This window comes from Engystomops pustulosus, chromosome 4, assembly GCF_040894005.1.
Source record: "Engystomops pustulosus chromosome 4, aEngPut4.maternal, whole genome shotgun sequence".
In the NCBI taxonomy this organism is placed as follows: Eukaryota; Metazoa; Chordata; class Amphibia; order Anura; family Leptodactylidae; genus Engystomops; species Engystomops pustulosus.
In genome coordinates this window covers 6,537,923-6,555,704 of record NC_092414.1, presented here as the reverse complement: position 1 = coordinate 6,555,704, position 17,782 = coordinate 6,537,923, and the positions used below count along the sequence as shown (strand labels likewise).

Here is a 17,782-nt window from a genome sequence, read left to right as displayed (position 1 = left end):
GGAGCACAAAGGTGGGGGCTGAGAGCTGAGGAGTCTGCAGCACAGACAAGTCACATGTTGTTTTTTGAAATGCAGCCAAACCAAAGCCCAACCCCTGGGACTACACAGAGAATTCAGTCAGGGTGCAAGGTAAGTTATAACACACAATTATATTGTAATGCAAATACTAAGAGAAAGCAGGAAGCCAGATGTGCACTGCAGGTGTGATGGACTACTGCAGCCTGTCTATAGTGAAAATGAGGTCCCTGGTGACAGTTTCCCTTTAAGGGGGCACCCGCTGTGACTCCAACTAACCCTGGGGAGTGACCGAGCTCCCTTTTAATGACATACGAAACTTTAGAGAATTTTTTCCCTGTGTACGGTACCTCCTGCAGGATCTTGAATGCCTCAATGAGAGCTTTGTTGACGGTGCCCACACCTTTGGCCTGTAATTCGTCCACCAGCTGCTTGAAATGCTGCACATAAGAAGAACCAGATGAACTGGGATTGTACTAGTACCGGTCTCGTGCTGTATGAGAAGACCACTGAGCGACTTACCTCCCGGTTGTCTCTGTCTGCCTGGACCAGAATCCCCTTGAAGCAGGGCTCAATGTAATGGACGTAGTCATTGTACTGGAGGAGAGAGCAGACAATGAAGATAACCTGCACCCGCTATACAGACCGATACACTGTAACGTGGTGTAACCACAGCGGTGTCCGCCATAACAGGATAATAGTATAACAAACACTTAAAGGGATCATTCATGACGTGTTCTGACCCAACACGTGAACTGTAAATACTTACCGCAATAATGTTGACAAAGTCGTTCTCCCCCAGCGTGTCCAGCAATGTGTTAATCGTGTGTTTGGCGATGGTCATCCGCAGACCCTTCATGCTGCCGCTGATGTCCACCACAATCACAATGTCCTTGGGAGAAGTGGCCGCCTGGATGTACCTTTAATTAAAGGGGTGCACAGGAGGTTAGGGATACGGTGTGCTGCTTGGGAGGGCAGCGACCATCATTCCCATTGCATTGCATTTCAGTAATGGTTTTACAGGTGACGTCACAGAACTGCCCAAAGCTTAAAGGGGTGTTCCAGCTTTGTATTATTTTTGCTTACTTAAATTTAGAAGAACTGAAAATCTGATTTCTGGGAGTCAGATAACTCAGAGCCGGACTGATAAGCTGTAGGAAGAGACAGCAGAGATCTGGAGAGTACTCCAAGCTCAGCGCCACACATTGCATAGTGGCTGGGCCTAGTATTACATTTGCAGCTCATTCATTTTTATGTGGCACAGGCAGAGACTACTTACTGTCATATCTACAGTATTCTGATATTGAATACAAAAATATCCATTTATATTAAGGGAACATCCCTTTAATTAAGGGGAGTCTTCTATTTCCATACAAATGCAGTTTTCTCACCAGCCACGATTTCGGCAGTCAAAAGAGATCACCCCATTTTCATCCGGGACCCATTTGATTCCTAAAAACACAATAGAAAAAAAAATTGAAGTGCACAAAGAGTTAATTCTGCAACTTTGCGCTTCATTCACCATTTTAAAAGATCTCTGCTTGCTGTCGGTGAATAAGGACGTTGCTCTTTATATCTAGAGACTTAACAACCTGAACGGATCAAATACAACAGCACAGCTGAGGATTTGTTACAGTTGTATCTCTGATCTGGATACTATAGTAACTGCTTCCAACCTTTCCACTAAAGAAGGAGGAGACCATAGAAAAGGGATTCTCATTGGTTCTTCAATCTGAGCCCAAATTTATCAAATCCTCCCCAAATCACCTGGATAGAGCCGGAAGAATCCAGTGGAGCTCCCAAAATACTGCCAGGTCAGCGTGGGGTCCCGCTGGAAGTTGTCCACAAACACAGGGTTCAAGGCCTCGGACATGTACACGCCATTGAGGATATCCGGATCTGAGGGGGGGGATATACGAGAATTAGACTCCAGATGATATTATATATGACACATACTCCACTCACAACCAGAGCTGCATCACCTGCCCGGCAGAGGACGCCACAAGGCTCCAGCATCACCTGCCTAGCAGAGGGCGCCACAAGGCTCCAGCATCACCTGCCCAGCAGAGGGCGCCACAAGGCTCCGGCATCGCCTGCCCAGCAGAGGACGCCACAAGGCTCCAGCATCACCTGCCTAGCAGAGGGCGCCACAAGGCTCCGGCATCACCTGCCCGACCGAGGACGCCACAAGGCTCCGGCATCACCTGCCCGGCCGAGGACGCCACAAGGCTCCGGCATCACCTGCCCGGCAGAGGGCGCCACAAGGCTCCGGCATCACCTGCCCGGCCGAGAACGCCACAAGGCACCGGCATCACCTGCCCAGCAGAGGGCGCCACAAGGCTCCGGCATCACCTGCCCAGCAGAGGGCGCCACAAGGCTCCGGCATCACCTGCCCAGCAGAGGAAACCACAAGGCTCCGGCATCACCTGCCCAGCAGAGGACACCACATGGCTCCGGCATCACCTGCCCAGCAGAGGGCGCCACAAGGCTCCGGCATCACCTGCCCAGCAGAGGGCGCCACAAGGCTCCGGCATCACCTGCCCAGCAGAGGAAACCACAAGGCTCCGGCATCACCTGCCCAGCAGAGGACACCACATGGCTCCGGCATCACCTGCCCAGCAGAGGGCGCCACATGGCTCCGGCATCACCTGACCAGCAGAGGACACCACAAGGCTCCGGCATCACCCGCCCAGCAGAGGACACCACATGGCTCCGGGATCACCTGCCCAGCAGAGGGAGCCACAAGGCTCCGGCATCACCTGCACAGCAGAGGACGCCACAAGGCTCCGGCATCACCTGCCCAGCAGAGGACACCACAAGGCTCCGGTATCGCCTGCCCAGCAGAGGGCGCCACAAGGCTCCGGCATCACCTGCCCAGCAGGAGACACCACAAGGCTCCGGCATCACCTGCCCAGCAGGAGACACCACAAGGCTCCGGCATCACCTGCCCAGCAGGAGACACCACAAGGCTCCGGCATCACCTGCCCAGCAGGAGACACCACAAGGCTCCGGCATCACCTGCCCAGCAGATGGCGCCACCAGGCTCCGGCATCACCTGACCAGCAGAGGACACCACAAGGCTCCGGCATCACCCGCCCAGCAGAGGACACCACATGGCTCCGGGATCACCTGCCCAGCAGAGGGAGCCACAAGGCTCCGGCATCACCTGCACAGCAGAGGACGCCACAAGGCTCCGGCATCACCTGCCCAGCAGAGGACACCACAAGGCTCCGGTATCGCCTGCCCAGCAGAGGGCGCCACAAGGCTCCGGCATCACCTGCCCAGCAGGAGACACCACAAGGCTCCGGCATCACCTGCCCAGCAGGAGACACCACAAGGCTCCGGCATCACCTGCCCAGCAGGAGACACCACAAGGCTCCGGCATCACCTGCCCAGCAGAGGACACCACAAGGCTCCGGCATCGCCTGCCCAGCAGAGGGCGCCACAAGGCTCCGGCATCACCTGCCCAGCAGAGGACACCACAAGGCTCCGGCATCACCTGCCCAGCAGGAGACACCACAAGGCTTCGGCATCACCTGCCCAGCAGAGGACACCACAAGGCTCCGGCATAGGGCAGCGGCACTCACCTTTGTTATAGACGTTAGTTGGCAGCTGGATGTTGCTGAGGGTGGTGTTCACCATGAGGTTATTAAAGTGCTCGTTCGCTTCCAGAATGAACTCATCCCCGAGCTCCACATAATTATCGTTCTCATCTTTCTCATTAATCCGCACAGAATTATAGTACTCAAACTGCCGAGAGATGAGAGGCTGATTATACACAGGTAATTACCTAATGAGACACATCAGGGGCAACATAAACATCCCCTTTAAGAAACCAACACACAATGTGAAGGTAACCCCCGATCCTGACAACCTAGGGACATGTCATGAAGGCCCATATGTCCCATATGTGTAAAGATGCACACCGGGAAGTAATTCCGGACATCACTCACCTCCAGGGATGTATTAAACTCGTGGTGTAAATCCGCTTCTTCCGCTGCCTCCACCAGTCTCTAGAGAGAAGGAAATAACAACCTCCATGAAACGTCTGGACCTGCAGAGCCGCAGCATCAAGAGTGACAGGTCCAGCATCTGCCCAAAACTAAGAGTCTGGAAGACCCTAAAAAGCAAAGCTACCTCCACCGCCTCCACCTTCCTCCGCAGCATGCTCTCCATCTCCTCCGAGAACTTCCTGACCAGCTCCAGACCATCCACCTCCTCAATACTCAGCGTAGGCTCCACATCCTTGTACTTCTGTCAGGGGCAAGAGGAGAAGCATGAAAGTACTACAGCGACTGCAGTGCAGAGAGGAGCAGTATTATTACACACAGGGGGCAGTATTATAGTAGTTATATTCTTGTACATAGGGGGCAGTATTATAGTAGTTATATTCCTGTACATAGGGGGCAGTAACATAGTAGTTTTATTCTTGTACATAGGGGGCAGTATTATAGTAGTTATATTCTTGTACATAGGGGGCAGTATTATAGTAGTTATATTCCTGTACATAGGGGGCAGTATTATAGTAGTTATATTCTAGTACATAGGGGGCAGTATTATAGTAGTTATATTCCTGTACATAGGGGGCAGTATTATAGTAGTTATATTCTTGTACATAGAGGGCAGTATTATAGTAGTTATATTCTTGTACATAGGGGGCAGTATTATAGTAGTTATATTCCTGTACATAGGGGGCAGTGTTATAGTAGTTATATTCCAGTACATAGGGGGCAGTATTATAGCAGTTATATTCTTGTACATAGGGGGCAGTATTATAGTAGTTATATTCCTGTACATAGGGGGCAGTATTATAGTAGTTATATTCCTGTACATAGGAGGCAGTATTATAGTAGTTATATTCCTGTACATAGGGGGCAGTATTATAGTAGTTATATTCCTGTACATAGGGGGCAGTATTATAGTAGTTATATTCTTGTACATAGGGGGCAGTATTATAGCAGTTATATTATTGTATATAGGGGCAGTATTATAGTAGTTATATTCTTGTACATAGAGGGCAGTATTATAGTAGTTATATTCTTGTACATAGGGGGCAGTATTATAGTAGTTATATTCTTGTACATAGGGGGCAGTATTATAGTAGTTATATTATTATACATCTGGGGGAAGCATTTTAGTTTCTGTATTCTTGTACATAGTAGTAGTTATGAGTAATAAAAGCTTTTCTCAGCTCATAGTACTTAAATAATTTTATTTAAGTCAGGTATTTTTTTTTTTGGGGGGGGGGGATATAGATAAAATATAGAGAAAACATTTGGAATACCAGAAACACACAACTTCCATCATTAGTGAGGGCAGATTTCCTGCTCATAGGATGTCAGCAGAGGCTTATGGGAAAGCACTTGGCACGAGACCCACGTGGAGATCACGGCCTGTCAGATTATTTGATTCCCTAGTGATCTACTAATCCGCCAGTGTAAAGGACTGTATAGTAATGCAGATGATTAACCCTTTCCATTTCCCAACATGCTGCAGTCATCCTATTCTAAGAACATTAATGCACAGTAGATGTGACACCTCGAGTCGTCGCCATCTGTCGGGCTGTTACCGATTGAGCTGAAATGTTTCTTTTTAAATAGGTCTGTATATGGAAAAGGTGGGTTACAGCTGATAAAGCAGTCATAACATCTTACACTGTTGAAGGAATGCAACTTTCCCAGGATCCTGAATGGTAATACGTTCTCCAGACAGGAGAGCGCCATATATGTAACTCACTGACAATGCTGCTGCTTGCGGCACGTGTGTGTCACACTAATCCCAGCAATGGTTATTCTTAATCCTGTCGGGCTAGCTGTCCTCGTAGAGGTCATATGACCCACATAATGCCGTGACACATGATCAGCGCAGTCTGGAGAATGTGGGGCATATCTCTGTGTCTAGCCCAGTCCTATAACATGTACAGGAGCACAGCACTGGTCTCTGCAGCGCAGGGGATGATCACATATCATGTAGCCTTATGAATGGCAGATATGTCAGACAAGGCGTTCAATGTATCAACCGGCTCAATACAGGCTAAGGTCCGGAGTAGCGGTAACAGCTGAACGTGGCGTTCCTTCAGGGCGCGTTCACACGTTGCGTTTTGGGCCATTTTCATTGCGTTTGAAACACATTACAACAGCTGATGAGAGATGATTTGCCCAATTACATTACCGTTTACGCAATGTTAACAGATGCAATGCTAACATCGCGTTTACGATGCGTTTTGTAATCGGAAATGTTAGCAGTAATGTAATTGGGCAAATCACCTCTCCTCAGCTGTTGTAATGCGTTTCAAACGCAATGAAAACGCAGGCCAAAACGCAACGTGTCCTAACCGTTTCTGCTGAACCCACATGTACGGGCGTGAATATACACAGAGCGTGAATACAGGAACCTCATATAACATCATTCTCTACTTACCTTCTGTAGGAGGAGGGACCCAGAGTATTTTGTGACCACTGAATGCATCTCCTTGCCAAACATGTCCGCCCAAATCTTCACCCTGAGAATAAAGAAGTCTTTATTACTTATGATGGAACATCTTTACAACAACCACCGCAAATTAATAAATTATAATAATAGAGTGTTGTCTGAACAGACAGTGTGACAGTATTAATAAAGTTTATTGAAGGGAGTGAAGGATGTACTCAACAGACTAGGCCTCAGTTGTAAAGTGAGTTTGGTGCCCATAGAAACCAATCAGGATTCAGCTTTCATGTGACCAGTGTATAGAGGTCACAGTGCGCTCTCTAAAACAATCTTTATTTACACAGTAAAGTACAAAAGTATACTGACCGCACCGCTACATTACTGCTTCCATCATGTACAGTGCTGAGACTGTATCACACAGGATAGGATTAGACACACAGTGCAGGAGACTGTATCACACAGGATGGGATTAGATACACAGCTCAGCAGGCAGTATCACACATGATAGGATTAGATACACAGCTCAGCAGGCAGTGTCACACAGGAGAGGATTAGATACACAGCTCAGCAGGCAGTATCACACATGATAGGATTAGATACACAGCTCAGCAGGCAGTATCACAAAGGATAGGATTAGGTACACAGCATAGCAGGCAGTATCACACAGGATAGGATTAGATACACAGCTCAGCAGGCAGTATCACACAGGATAGGATTAGATACACAGCTCAGCAGGCAGTATCACACAGGATAGGATTAGATACACAGCTCAGCAGGCAGTATCACACATGGTAGGATTAGATACACAGCTCGGCAGGCAGTATCACACATGGTAGGATTAGATACACAGCTCGGCAGGCAGTATCACACATGGTAGGATTAGATACACAGCTCGGCAGGCAGTATCACACAGGATAGGATTAGATACACAACTCAGCAGGCAGTATCACACAGGATAGGATTAGATACACAGCTCAGCAGGCAGTATCACACATGGTAGGATTAGATACACAGCTTAGCAGGCAGTATCACACATGGTAGGATTAGATACACAGCTCAGCAGACAGTATCACACAGGATAGGATTAGGTACACAGCATAGCAGGCAGTATCACACAGGATAGGATTAGATACACAGCTCAGCAGGCAGTATCACACAGGATAGAATTAGGTACACAGCTCAGCAGACAGTATCACACAGGATATGATTAGATACACAGCTCAGCAGACAGTATCACACAGGATATGATTAGATACACAGCTCAGCAGACAGTATCACACAGGAGAGGATAAGATACACAGCTCAGCAGACAGTATCACACAGGATGGGATTAGATACACAGCTCAGCAGACAGTATCACACAGGAGAGGATAAGATACACAGCTCAGCAGACAGTATCACACAGGATGGGATTAGATACACAGCTCAGCAGACAGTACCACACAGGAGAGGATAAGATACACAGCTCAGCAGACAGCAGCGATACATCATTTGCCGATCATGTGTTTATCACACTGGGATGTTCGTATCTCATCCAGTATCTAATCTCTGTGGCTGCAGAGCTCATGGGGATATGTATATGTAGATGGCTGATCCCCCTCAGTTGTACAACGTCCTGAGTGGACAGACAGATGCTCCCAGGACGCCCGGGTGTCAGTCTTCATTGTTCAATTCATTAACCTAACTGGATCCAATTCCTCAGGGTTGGGTTGTGATACAGGGTAATAACCTCAAAGGGTTAATAGAATCTCATTATTTTCTTAAGTCTTATTGCGGGCCCCAACATGGCGGCCAGTGATATACAGTATGTATAATCTGCTACTGCCGCAGAGGAGCCAGAGTCTGATACAGCGATATGGTGGGGGTCACCTAAAGCGTACAGTGCGCTAAGAGGAGGGGGTGTCAGCTGCAGGATACAGGGTGCTAAGGGGAGAGTTACCTGCAGCACACAGGGTGCTAAGGGGAGGGTCACCAGCAATGTACAGGGTGCTAAGGGGAGGGTCACTACTAGCAGCACACAGGGTGCTAAGGGGAGGGTCACCACTAGCAGCATACAGGGTGCTAAGGGGAGGGTCACCAGCAACGTACAGGGTGCTAAGGGGAGGGTCACCACTAGCAACATACAGGGTGCTAAGGGGAGGGTCACCAGCAGCGTACAGGGTGCTAAGGGGAGGGTCACCACTAGCAACATACAGGGAGCTAAGGGGAGGGTCACCAGCAGCGTACAGGGTGCTAAGGGGAAGGTCCCCAGCAGCTTACAGAGCGCTATGGAAATGGTAAGGGGGTCACCTGTAGGGAACAGGGTACTAAGGGGGGTCACCAACAGCGTACAGAGTGCCGCCCATCCGCAGTCTGCACAGGACTAGGTCGGGAAACACCCCGTACGTCACACAGCTGAGGGTTAGGTACAATTGCATCCGGTCTGGACAATCTTCTATGCACATGTTTAACCTGCAATGAAACACTGTAACAAACAGGAGGAAAGGTTTGGGAAGGTTTCCCATTCACTGACAGCAAGCAGAGATCCTGGGAAAGGAAATTAGATAAAGTCTGAGAAAGCTACAGGTTTTCCCTTTCCCAGGATGCGATGCTCTGCAGCTATAGGTGGATTCTCTGCAGCGCGTTGCTATGCGCTCCCCGTATGTCCCCAACGTGTGAGTACGCGCCAAATGTCCCAGTTGGGTTTGTGTCTCTCCCGCACACACCGCGCAGAGCCGAGAACTCGCAGGATGTAGGCAGTAAACAGCCGGTTCTCCCTCCAGAGCTGCCAAATCATGTTTTTATACTCAGATACATCAAAAAAATCCAGAAAAACAACTCAAGGAAACATCACATATGGGAGGGAAGTGCTGGCGGCGTGGAAGGGGTTAACCAGGTAGCCCACCTAAACCCCATCACCACCAGACACTGTAAACTGCATGGGCCGGCAAGTAAAGGGTTAATCCAGAGAAGTTAAGTAGGAGTCATTCGCTTCATTAGCAATTAACCCTTTACTATGGAAGAAAGCTACTGAGGGACAATGCAATGTCTGATAACAGAGAGCAATAGAATGCATTGTACACTGCGCACAACTGCTGCCAGGCAGGTAGTAGATGGTAGCAGAGCCGGACTATAGGCGTAAAAGCAGATGGGAAGGTAGAGAGTCAAAAAGGACGGATTAGGGAGTCAGGGATAAGGTGACGCAGGAGATCCGGGACATGTGAGCACAACTACAGGTATATAGGATCACTCCAGGATGTAATACCAGACACGACCAGAGGCAAGAGTGACGCTGTAACCCTACTACTGCATACAGGAAACCATCAGCAGGTGCGACCATCCAGACTGCACCACTGTTATGTATTGTCCCTGGAGAGATGTGTAATCAGACCTCACACTGCTGTGCTCTGTGCTCTCTGCAGCCAGTGTTATGTATTGTCCCTGGAGAGAATTGTAATCATACCTCACACTGCTGTGCTCTGTGCTCTCTGCAGCCAGTGTTATGTATTGTCCCTGGAGAGATGTGTAATCAGACCTCACACTGCTGTGCTCTGTGCTCTCTGCACCCAGTGTTATGTACTGTCCCTGGAGAGATGTGTAATCATACCTCACACTGCTGTGCTCTGTGCTCTCTGCAGCCAGTGTTATGTATTATGCCTGGAGAGATGTGTAATCAGACCTCACACTGCTGTGCTCTGTGCTCTCTACAGCCAGTGTTATGTATTGTCCCTGGAGAGATGTGTAATCAGACCTCACACTGCTGTGCTCTATGCTCTCTGCAGCCAGTGTTATGTATTATCCCTGGAGAGATGTGTAATCATACCTCACACTGCTGTGCTCTGTGCTCTCTGCAGCCAGTGTTATGTATTGGCCCTGGAGAGATGTGTAATCATCCCTCACACTGCTGTGCTCTGTGCTCTCTGCAGCCAGTGTTATGTATTGTCCCTGGTGAGATGTGTAATCAGACCTCACACTGCTGTGCTCTGTGCTCTCTGCAGCCAGTGTTAGGTATTGTCCCTGGAGAGATGTGTAATCAGACCTCACACTGCTGTGCTCTCTGCAGCCGGTGTTAGGTATTGTCCCTGGAGAGATGTGTAATCAGACCTCACACTGCTGTGCTCTGTGCTCTCTGCAGTCGGTGTTATGTATTGTTCCTGGAGAGGTGTAATCAGACCTCACACTGCTGTGCTCTGTGCTCTCTGCAGCCAGTGTTATGTATTGTCCCTGGAGAGATGTGTAATCAGACCTCACACTGCTGTGCTCTCTGCAGCCAGTGTTAGGTATTGTCCCTGGAGAGATGTGTAATCAGACCTCACACTGCTGTGCTCTGTGCTCTCTGCAGTCGGTGTTATGTATTGTTCCTGGAGAGATGTGTAATCAGACCTCACACTGCTGTGCTCTGTGCTCTCTGCAGTCGGTGTTATGTATTGTTCCTGGAGAGATGTGTAATCAGACCTCACACTGCTGTGCTCTGTGCTCTCTGCAGCCAGTGTTATGTACTGTCCCTGGAGAGATGTGTAATCAGACCTCACACTGCTGTGCTCTGTGCTCTCTGCAGCCAGTGTTATGTATTGTCCCTGGAGAGATGTGTAATCAGACCTCACACTGCTGTGCTCTGTGCTCTCTGCAGCCAGTGTTATGTATTGGCCCTGGAGAGATGTGTAATCATCCCTCACACTGCTGTGCTCTGTGCTCTCTGCAGTCGGTGTTATGTATTGTTCCTGGAGAGATGTGTAATCAGACCTCACACTGCTGTGCTCTGTGCTCTCTGCAGCCAGTGTTATGTATTGTCCCTGGAGAGATGTGTAATCAGACCTCACACTGCTGTGCTCTCTGCAGCCAGTGTTAGGTATTGTCCCTGGAGAGATGTGTAATCAGACCTCACACTGCTGTGCTCTGTGCTCTCTGCAGTCGGTGTTATGTATTGTTCCTGGAGAGATGTGTAATCAGACCTCACACTGCTGTGCTCTGTGCTCTCTGCAGCCAGTGTTATGTATTGTCCCTGGAGAGATGTGTAATCATACCTCACACTGCTGTGCTCTGTGCTCTCTGCAGCCAGTGTTATGTACTGTCCCTGGAGAGATGTGTAATCATACCTCACACTGCTGTGCTCTGTGCTCTCTGCAGCCAGTGTCATGTATTGTCCCTGGAGAGATGTGTAATCAGACCTCACACTGCTGTGCGCTGTGTTCTCTGCAGCCAGTGTTCTGTATTGTCCCTGGAGAGATGTGTAATCAGACCTCACACTGCTGTGCTCTGTGCTCTCTGCAGCCAGTGTTATGTATTGTCCCTGGAGAGAATGTGTAATCAGACCTCACACTGCTGTGCTCTGTGCTCTCTGCAGCCAGTGTTATGTATTGTCCCTGGAGAGATGTGTAATCAGACCTCACACTGCTGTGCGCTGTGCTCTCTGCAGCCAGTGTTCTGTATTGTCCCTGGAGAGATGTGTAATCAGACCTCACACTGCTGTGCTCTGTGCTCTCTGCAGCCAGTGTTATGTATTGTCCCTGGAGAGAATGTGTAATCAGACCTCACACTGCTGTGCTCTGTGCTCTCTGCAGCCAGTGTTATGTATTGTCCCTGGAGAGATGTGTAATCATACCTCACACTGCTGTGCTCTGTGCTCTCTGCAGCCAGTGTTATGTATTGTCCCTGGAGAGATGTGTAATCAGACCTCACACTGATGTGCTCTGTGCTCTCTGCAGCCAGTGTTATGTATTGTCCCTGGAGAGATGTGTAATCAGACCTCACCACTGCTGTGCTCTGTGCTCTCTGCAGCCAGTGTTATGTACTGTCCCTGGAGAGAGGTGTAATCAGACCTCACACTGCTGTGCTCTGTGCTCTCTGCAGCCAGTGTTATGTATTGTCCCTGGAGAGATGTGTAATCAGACCTCACACTGCTGTTCTCTGTGCTCTCTGCAGCCATTGTTATGTTATGTAATCATATTGCTGTGTATGTTGTTAGTAGCAGCGGGACTGTGATATATGGATTTAAATTCCAGGATTATACTTGGGACCTTAGGGCACGTTGCGTTTTGACCTGCGTCTTCATTGTGTTTGAAACGCATATACAACAGCTGAGGAGAGGTGATTTGCCTAATTACATCACTGTTAAAGCATGTGTTTACAAAACGCATCGTAAACGCGATGTTAACGCACACGTTAACAAAGTGTTAACGCATGCGTTAACATTGCGTTTACAAACGTAAACGGTAATGTAATTAGGCAAATTACCTCACATCAGCTGTTGTATATGCGTTTCAAACGCAATGAAAACGCAACCAAAACGCAACTTCAGAACGCGCCCTTACACTGTCCTTACACTGCTGTGCTCTGTGCTCTCTGCACGAAAATGCTCCATGGTCACATCCCTCTGCTCTGAATGCATGATGTAGAAGCCAACCAAAAGCCTTCTATTTTCAGAGGAGAATGGTTGTAGAGCACTAAGAACAAAGCAAGAACAACCTCAGTATTACCCTGGAATATAAATCTATATGTCACAGTCCTGCTGCTACTAACATCACACACAAAGGTCTGATTACACATGTCTCCAGGGACAATACATAACACTGGCTGCAGAGAGCACAGAGCACAGCAGTGTGAGGTCTGATTACACATCTCTCCAGGGACAATACATAACACTGGCTGCAGACAGCACAGAGCACAGCAGTGTGAGATCTGATTACACATCCCTCCAGGGACAGTACATAACACTGGCTGCAGAGAGCACAGAGCACAGCAGTGTGAGGTCTGATTACACATCTCTCCAGGGACAGTACATAACACTGGCTGCAGAGAGCACAGAGCACAGCAGTGTGAGGTCTGATTACACATCTCTCCAGGGACAATACATAACACAGAGCACAGCAGTGTGAGGTATGATTACACATCTCTCCAGGGCCAATACATAACACTGGCTGCAGAGAGCACAGAGCACAGCAGTGTGAGGTCTGATTACACATCTCTCCAGGGACAATACATAACACTGGCTGCAGAGAGCACAGAGCACAGCAGTGTGAGGTCTGATTACACATCTCTCCAGGTACAGAACATAACACTGGCTGCAGAGAGCACAGAGCACAGCAGTGTGAGGTCTGATTACACATCTCTCCAGGGACAATACATAACACTGGCTGCAGAGAGCACAGAGCACAGCAGTGTGAGGTCTGATTACACATCTCTCCAGGGACAGTACATAACACTGGCTGCAGAGAGCACAGAGCACAGCAGTGTGAGGTCTGATTACACATCTCTCCAGGGACAATACATAACACTGGCTGCAGGGAGCACAGAGCACAGCAGTGTGAGGTCTGATTACACATCTCTCCAGGTACAGAACATAACACTGGCTGCAGAGAGCACAGAGCACAGCAGTGTGAGGTCTGATTACACATCTCTCCAGGGACAATACATAACACTGGCTGCAGAGAGCACAGAGCACAGCAGTGTGAGGTCTGATTACACATCTCTCCAGGGACAATATATAACACTGGCTGCAGAGAGCACAGAGCACAGCAGTGTGAGGTCTGATTACACATCTCTCCAGGGACAGTACATAACACTGGCTGCAGAGAGCACAGAGCACAGCAGTGTGAGGTCTGATTACACATCTCTCCAGGTACAGAACATAACACTGGCTGCAGGGAGCACAGAGCACAACATTGTGAGGAAACACCCAAGTACAATCTTGGAATATAAATCTATATCACAGTCCTGCTGCTACTAACATCATACACATACATGACACAGCAGTCTGATGGTTACGCACTGGCTCCATGATGATGTGTGCCATGTGTTGGTACATGCGCGGGGGTATAACATGACATAATTGCCCTGCACTCTTCTTCCCAGTCACCGCATGGCGTATGTAGTCTGGAACTACTTGTACGAGTAGGGAACTAGGGACGTCTGGGGGTCTCCAGCCTGGGCTGCTGCAATCCCGAGGGGGCCGAAGACCCCACATAAGATGGGATCACAGAGGATGACCCCCACTGGCACCTGCTGCAGTGTAGAATGGAATCCACAAGGAGGCGCTAGATTAGTTACCCCAGCACCAATTATAGTTACTGTCACTATATAACACAATGTAATCCTCTGCCTTCCACAATGTGCTGGGACATGTAGTCCTACATCATCTACAGTCACATGGGTAGGTGGGCACTTAGAATTAGTGTAGGGGTTTTGCAGACATAAAGATACTAGGGCTCTTTGTGTGTGCATATATATATGCAAGGGGAGGATGTACTGGTACCAGGGGTAGGTGGGAGGATGTACAGGTACCAGGGGTAGGTGGGGAGATGTACAGGTACCAGGGGTAGGTGGGGAGATGTACAGGTACCAGGGGTAGGTGGGGAGATGTACCGGTACCAGGGGTAGGTGGGAAGATGTACAGGTACCAGGGGTAGGTGGGAGGATGTACTGGTACCAGGGGTAGGTGGGAGGATGTACAGGTACCAGGGGTAGGTGGGAAGATGTACTGGTACCAGGGGTAGGTGGGGAGATGTACAGGTACCAGGGGTAGGTGGGAAGATGTGCCGGTAGCAGGGGTAGGTGGGAAGATGTGCCGGTACCAGGGGTAGGTGGGAAGATGTGCCGGTACCAGGGGTAGGTGGGAAGATGTGCCGGTACCAGGGGTAGGTGGGAAGATGTACAGGTACCAGGGGTAGGTGGGAAGATGTACTGGTACCAGGAGTAGGTGGGAAGATGTACTGGTACCAGGAGTAGGTGGGGAGATGTACAGGTACCAGGGGTAGGTGGGAAGATGTACTGGTACCAGGGGTAGGTGGGAGGATGTACAGGTACCAGGAGTAGGTGGGAAGATGTACTGGTACCAGGGGTAGGTGGGAAGATGTACTGGTACCAGGGGTAGGTGGGGAGATGTACAGGTACCAGGGGTAGGTGGGAAGATGTACCGGTACCAGGGGTAGGTGGGAAGATGTACAGGTACCAGGGGTAGGTGGGAAGATGTACAGGTACCAGGGGTAGGTGGGGAGATGTACAGGTACCAGGGGTAGGTGGGAAGATGTACTGGTACCAGGGGTAGGTGGGAAGATGTACAGGTACCAGGGGTAGGTGGGGAGATGTACAGGTACCAGGGGTAGGTGGGGAAATGTACAGGTACCAGGGGTAGGTGGGAAGATGTACAGGTACCAGGGGTAGGTGGGAAGATGTACAGGTACCAGGGGTAGGTGGGAAGATGTACAGGTACCAGGGGTAGGTGGGAAGATGTACTGGTACCAGGAGTAGGTGGGAAGATGTACTGGTACCAGGAGTAGGTGGGGAGATGTACAGGTACCAGGGGTAGGTGGGAAGATGTACTGGTACCAGGGGTAGGTGGGAAGATGTACCGGTACCAGGGGTAGGTGGGAGGATGTACAGGTACCAGGGGTAGGTGGGAAGATGTACCGGTACCAGGGGTAGGTGGGAAGATGCGCCGGTACCAGGGGTAGGTGGGAAGATGTACCGGTACCAGGGGTAGGTGGGAAGATGTACAGGTACCAGGGGTAGGTGGGAGGATGTACCGGTACCAGGGGTAGGTGGGGAGACATTTAGGTAGCAGGGGTAGGTGGGCAGTTGAGTTGGTGTAGGGGTCTTTGGGTAGGCAGATACATAGGCACCAGGTGTATGGGGCAGCTCTATAGGTACCAGACATAGGTGGGAAGTTAAATAAAGACGAGGGGTAGTTGGGCAGATATAAAAGTAGCGGAGGTAGGTGGTAGTTATACAAGTAGCAGGAGTAGACGGGCAGATGTAAAGGTATTAGCGGTAGGTGGGCAGTTAGCTGAGGTATAGACATGTGATGCAGGATAAGGGGTCAGAGGGCATATAGCACCATACAGGGCAGTTATACATAGGGTAAAGGTCATGGGGGCAATATACATGAAGTGCAATCTCACGTGTCTGGGGGGATCTCCGTCCTCCTCTTGTGGTCGGGTCGGGGTCCTGCACATCCCTGCAGTAGGATCCAGAGCAGCAGCCGCCGGCAGTGACTCCCCCACATCGTGCCCCGGGGGTTCAGGCCATGGGGGGCGACACTGGGCAGCACAGACCCCTGACAAGTTCTCCTCTTGCCTCTCAGGCTTCGGCTGCTTCTCCTCTCTGATCTCAGATAATCTGCACGATCCGATCCCAGGATTACAGCCGACCAATCACCACCGATCACCGCCCCCAGTGCTGCTGCCGGCCCCTCATCTGCCTAATGGGATCAGCACACAAAGGGTGCAGCCATGTCACCACTATCGCGATATACAAAGTCTGCAACTTGTAGCAAGAAACTACATCCATGACACACTGTACCGACCCTGCTGCACACAACAGCAATAACTCTACGGGCTTCATTCACACTGAGAGGATGTCAGCATAAGGATAGTGTCCCCGACTTCACACACAGACACTGACAAGTATCACAGGACATGAGACAAGGAGCCACTACATTACCCAAAATGTGTAGAGAAGAGAACTGCCCCCCCCCCCCCCCCCACCGCCCCGAGCACCGATATAAGACTACCATGTATAGACATCGGCCAGACCAGAGGTAAACAACTCCCTACACGGGGAACCATCCCAAATCTATCCCCTATCCCATATATAGGAAATATCATACTGCCCCTGTGTACAGGGATATAACTACTATAATACTGCCCCCTATGTACAAGAATATAACTACTATAATACTGCCCCCTATGTACAAGAATATAACTACTATAATACTGCCCCCTATGTACAAGAATATAACTACTATAATACTGCCCCCTATGTACAGGAATATAACTACTATAATACTGTCCCCTATGTACAAGAATATAACTACTATAATACTGCCCCCTATGTACAGGAATATAACTACTATAATACTGCCCCCTATGTACAGGAATATAACTACTATAATACTGCCCCCTATGTACAGGAATATAGCTACTATAATACTGCCCCCTATGTACAGGAATATAACTACTATAATACTGCCCCCTATGTACAGGAATATAACTACTATAATACTGCCCCCTATGTACAGGAATATAACTACTATAATACTGCCCCCTATGTACAGGAATATAACTACTATAATACTGCCCCTATATACAGGAATATAACTACTATAATACTATCCTCTATGTACAAGAATATAACTACTATAATACTGCCCCCTATGTACAGGAATATAACTACTATAATACTGCCCCCTATGTACAAGAATATAACTACTATAATACTGCCCCCTATGTACAGGAATATAACTACTATAATACTGCCCCCTATGTACAGGAATATAACTACTATAATACTGCCCCCTATGTACAGGAATATAACTACTATAATACTGCCTCCTATGTACAAGAATATAACTACTATAATACTG

General features: G+C 49.1%; 1 protein-coding gene across 6 annotated transcripts in view; it reads right to left on the bottom strand.

Annotated features, from left to right (window-relative positions):
- CACNA2D4 (calcium voltage-gated channel auxiliary subunit alpha2delta 4) overlaps positions 1–16,797 on the bottom strand; it is a 142,508-nt gene extending 125,711 nt beyond the window's left edge. For 2 of the 6 annotated variants that reach the window (XM_072144918.1, XM_072144919.1), the window contains exons 1-10: positions 16,320–16,797; positions 6,436–6,517; positions 4,153–4,269; positions 3,969–4,028; positions 3,603–3,765; positions 1,783–1,914; positions 1,407–1,467; positions 785–935; positions 538–612; positions 366–455 (exon numbers count right to left, since the gene is read on the bottom strand). In XM_072144918.1, the coding sequence (XP_072001019.1) occupies positions 366–455; positions 538–612; positions 785–935; positions 1,407–1,467; positions 1,783–1,914; positions 3,603–3,765; positions 3,969–4,028; positions 4,153–4,269; positions 6,436–6,517; positions 16,320–16,423 (1,035 nt within the window). In that variant the 5' untranslated portion in view covers positions 16,424–16,797. The remainder of the gene's footprint in view (positions 1–365; positions 456–537; positions 613–784; positions 936–1,406; positions 1,468–1,782; positions 1,915–3,602; positions 3,766–3,968; positions 4,029–4,152; positions 4,270–6,435; positions 6,518–16,319) is intronic. The other 4 variants (XM_072144922.1, XM_072144921.1, XM_072144920.1 and 1 more) reach the window with 3 other exon arrangements.
- Between the last annotated feature and the right edge of the window lie 985 nt (positions 16,798–17,782).